The following is a 4,714-nucleotide window of genomic DNA, read 5'->3' on the forward strand; positions in this document are numbered from 1 at the left end:
TTGTGGGCCGAGCCGGCAAAGCGCGTTGCGTGCAGGGGAGCACGCGGCGGCTGCGATTGCCTGGCCTCCTTTAGGCCTTCTTCTCGGTCTTCTTTGGCAGCAGGACGGCCTGGATGTTGGGCAGGACACCACCCTGTGCGATGGTGACGCCCGACAGGAGCTTGTTGAGCTCCTCGTCGTTGCGGATGGCAAGCTGCAGGTGGCGCGGGATGATGCGCGTCTTCTTGTTGTCGCGGGCCGCGTTTCCGGCCAGCTCGAGCACCTCAGCCGCGAGGTACTCCATGACGGCGGCGAGGTAGACGGGCGCCCCGGCGCCGACGCGCTCTGCGTAGTTTCCCTTGCGCAGGAGGCGGTGGATTCTGCCGACCGGGAACTGGAGCCCAGCCCTGCTTGAGCGGGACTTTGACTTGCCCTTGACTTTGCCTCCCTTTCCGCGTCCGGACATGGCGATGGGCTAGCGACGGTGCACACGAAACGGAAACGAAAACGACCGGTGCGAGCGGCAGCGAGTCGAGCAGCGGAGTGCGTGCCGGCGCAGCCGGGGTGGGGGTGCTTTATGGGCTCGGGTGCGGCGGCCGGTTGCGCGCGCGCCCCATTGGTCGGCGGCCGCAACAGGGCGAGCTGGTAAAGGTGCGGCGGCGGCTGGCGGCGGGTGCCAGGCCGCCACATTCCGAGGTGGGACTGCGAAGCGGACGGACGTGCGTCTACCTGTGCTCCGCGCCGCTTTTGTGCTCCCAGCCCTGGAAATTCCCACCGCGCGCTCTCGCCGCCTTTGTCCAGAGCTCGCCTCGTTGCTTGCTTCTCGTGTGCTTGGTCGCCGCCTCGCGTGCTCGCGCTATAGCGGCGTGTTTTGCCGTACCGTCGGGGCTAGCGGGTCGCGCTTTGTTCTGGGTTTCCGGACGTGGTCGAGTGTGTGTTTTCAGGAAAAGCAAATCTGTCGATTCTAGAAAAGCAAAAGTCGTGTTGCACACTCAAGACCGGGGACGGAATTCTGGACCACTGAGCGCTCGTTCTGACATGGGATAGATCGAGAAGAAAGAAGAACATCGCGCCGCAAGTAGGCGACTATAAATCAGCGATATTGTTCGAGAATTTCTGTGCCATAGGTGTTAGGGAAGCTGCAGTCCAGGGACCCGCCGAGCCACACAGTCAAACAGACTGACTGTGAGGCCCTTGGTGGTATCCCGCGCCTGCTAGGTGTAGGGAAAGGTCACTGGCACGGAAATTGTCGAAATATAGGACAAATTCTGTAAACCGTTTCATTTCACGGTTGCCCCACTATGGGGCACCCACAAGACCGACATCCAAGCGACGACTCACACAGTGTGGACCCGACAACTATCACGACCTCATCATCATCTCTTTCTTCTTCTATGGACCACTCACCCCCATCACCATCATCAGTCACTAGTTCGGACTCCGACAATCTTGTCATTGCCACCGACAGTGACACCAGCTCTATCTCGTCATTGGGCGAGGGACGTCTGCGGCGAAGCGGGAGGCTGCTTCAAAAACAGGAAAAATCTGGGCAGCCCCTGCAACCCGCTATTGCGGAAGAAAATCAACCGCTCACGCCACCTGCCTCAACAAAAGAAAACCTAAAACATGTCGAAACGGCAGAACAGGTAAATCCTGTACTGCCACAACAATGCCAGGGCACAGAAATCGATACCACGATATCTGACCGCCCCCATAAACCAACAGCAGATACTAGTGCGAACACAGAAAGCGCAGCACCAACGCCAAACGCCACCCAGATGACGTCAGAGGGCGGCAACAGGGGACAGGAGAAAACAAGTCCAGTAGCTCCCCAGGCGCAAGGGGGCCCTACGCAAAATAGAAACCAAAGAACTAACAGAGGCCGAAGGGTTCCCCCTATCACTGTGTTCGAGACGAAAGGGTACACTACCTTGATAGGGCAGATTCAAGGAAAACTAACAGGTGCCCTTAGTACCTCATACAAGGGTGATAGCATCGTCTACCAGGCTACAAACCCGGAGGATTTTCAATACCTCAAGCAAGAATTCAGAAAGCGCAATCTAGAATTCTTCACGTACAATGACGACCCAAAGAGCACACTGAAGGTCGTCGTTAAAAGACTGACGCCCTACTGGACCCCAGAGGACGTCAAGAATGCACTCGCCGAGAAGGGCTTTCCGGTGCAAGACGTATTCCAAATGTCTAAACCGCAGACTGAAATCGATGACTCTGGAAACGTAGTATCAGCGCCAAGGAGAAAAACGGCCAATTTCCAGGTCAATCTATTGAACACGGCGGAGGCCAGGAAAATATTTAAAGTGGAAAGACTACTTCATATGAAAGTCACCATAGAACTATACCAAAAACCTAGTGGGCCCACGCAGTGTTATTTATGCCAGAGATTTCGACACGGGGCAAACCAATGCGAACTCGCCCCCAGGTGCGTCAAATGCGCAGGACCGCATCTTTCTGGCGCCTGCACAAAGAAAAGGGAAGAACCGGCCATATGTGCCAACTGTAGGGGCAACCATCCAGCCTCCTTCAGGGGCTGCCCGGAAAGACTGAAGATCGTCCAGGCGTGGGAGCGCCAGCGAGCTTCAGCTCCCAGAAGGCAAGAACCACTTCCCAGAATTCCACTGAGAAACCCCAACCCCCCTCCAGCTCCCCCCATGGAAGTTGTGGTTTCTGCCAGAGCAGAATCCACAAGCCCTCCAAACCCTGCCCAACCCCAACGGAGTACACAACCATCTGCTCCACAACATCAACCACGCCACGAAGAAAGCCCTATTGGCAACAGGACTTTAGCTGAGGTTGTGAAAACTGGGCGCACTCCTCCCCCCCCACATACCCCTAAACCAAAGCCTCAACGATCCCCCCTCAAGGCAACTCTGCCTATTAACAGAACTCCACCCCAACAGGTCGCCTCTCCCCCACAAAACATACCCCTCCCCACCCCAACCCAACCCGTAACAGAGAAGGCAGCAACAACACCACTGCCCTCAACATCAAAGGCCACAAACGTACAACCACCAAGAGCCATACCAGCCCAAGACATACCCACCGAACCCGCCCAAGCCACAACTGCACCAGCAGTTGCCAACAACACTATTAACATCGTCAGTGGCCAGACCACTGCACAGGAACGTTCCGTTCAGGTTGAACAGGAACAGCCACTCCAGTTGCTCTCTAAGATTTGGGCGTTTATAAAGTCCCTCATTTCACCAGCCTTCCTTGAAGGCATAACTCAGCTATGCGCCAAAATAGCAACAGCCCCGGACCTCATCTCTACAATCTCAATACTCGCCACCAACATCCTACCACTGCTCTCCAATGGCAAGTGAAGAAGAGAAGCAGCATATCACCATCGCCATCTGGAACGCAGATGGCATCTATCACGACAGGTTCGAGCTTGAGATGTTCTTGGATGATCATGGAATTGATGTAGCTCTCCTCAGTGAGACACATCTAACCCCAGATGACACATTTCAGGTCCGCAACTACCAACTAATTAGGACGGACCGTCCTAACAGACAAGGTGGCGGTACAGGTATCCTAATAAAACGGCGCATATGCCATCGCCAGGTACCTGTACCAAGACTCATTAACACAGAGGCAACAGTGGTGGAAGTTGTTCTGAACAACCGCCCCACACACTTGGTGGCAGTATACCACCCACCAAGCACGACACTATTTCCTCACGACCTGGACGGTCTTCTGAACGGCAGTCACAACACAATAGTAGGAGGGGACCTGAACGCCAAGCACAGGGCATGGGGTTGCCGCACCACGAACACCAGTGGAAATCGGTTACTGAGATACCTTGATAACCACCCAGCAGTGCAGGTCGTCTCTCCAGACGAGCCCACTCATTTCCCATATAACTCAAGATGTCGACCAGACATACTGGACATATTTCTGTTAAAAAATATCAATCTGGCAACCACCACAGAAGTTGTCAACAGTCTAAACTCTGATCACAGCCCTGTGGTGCTCAGATTTGAGGGAGATCAAGACGTACCCAACAGCAGAATACATACAACGGTGTACACCGACTGGGATAGGTACAAGCAACTGGTCGCCCTACACATCCCAGACCATGCACCAGACATGCCAACCCATGTGGAAATTGACCAGGCAATAGAGCGATTTACCAACATTATCAAGGCGTGTGGAAAGGCTACCACCACCAAAATCACACACAACAATGGGCGATCCAACCTGCCCCCAGAACTAGCACAATTAATCTCAGATAAAAACCGCATGCGCAAAAGATGGCAGACCTACCGAGACCCCCAGGATAGGAGACGCATGAATCAAATGGCCCATGAAATCCAAACCAGACTGAAACTCCTGCGATGTTCCAGGTGGGAACAAAGTCTTCAGGCAGCTGAGAGAAATCCTGAAAAGTTCTGGGGGATAATAAAAGCTAGGCGGCAACCCCACAAAGCCAACAGACCATTACACGGGCAGAACGGCTTGGTATACACGCCGGAGGACAAAGCGACTGCCATGTCAAACACCCTCGAGCTCCAATTCCGGGAGAATGTCATAGAGGACGACGAGGACGAAGCAGACGCCCTGGAACAGCGGGTAGAACGACACCTCCATCGTAGACTTCGCACCAGGTCCGACACGACCTTCGAACTGACCAGCGAGCGTGTAGTTGCTGCTATCATCAGGCGAATCGGCACTGCAAAAGCCCCTGGTCCTGACAACATCACACCATCCTTCCTTA

The 4,714-nt window shown here is 54.5% G+C and overlaps 1 protein-coding gene across 1 annotated transcript; it reads left to right on the forward strand.

Annotated features, from left to right (window-relative positions):
* Nucleotides 1-1,757: 1,757 nt before the first annotated feature.
* Nucleotides 1,758-3,320, forward strand: LOC124564161 (titin-like). Its single transcript, XM_047130992.1, has one exon. It carries the CDS (start codon nucleotides 1,758-1,760, stop codon nucleotides 3,318-3,320), a length of 1,563 nt encoding a protein of 520 aa, XP_046986948.1.
* The last annotated feature ends 1,394 nt before the right edge of the window (nucleotides 3,321-4,714 follow it).

The sequence above is a fragment of the Schistocerca americana genome, unplaced genomic scaffold, assembly GCF_021461395.2.
Source record: "Schistocerca americana isolate TAMUIC-IGC-003095 unplaced genomic scaffold, iqSchAmer2.1 HiC_scaffold_128, whole genome shotgun sequence".
NCBI classification, from domain to species: Eukaryota; Metazoa; Arthropoda; class Insecta; order Orthoptera; family Acrididae; genus Schistocerca; species Schistocerca americana.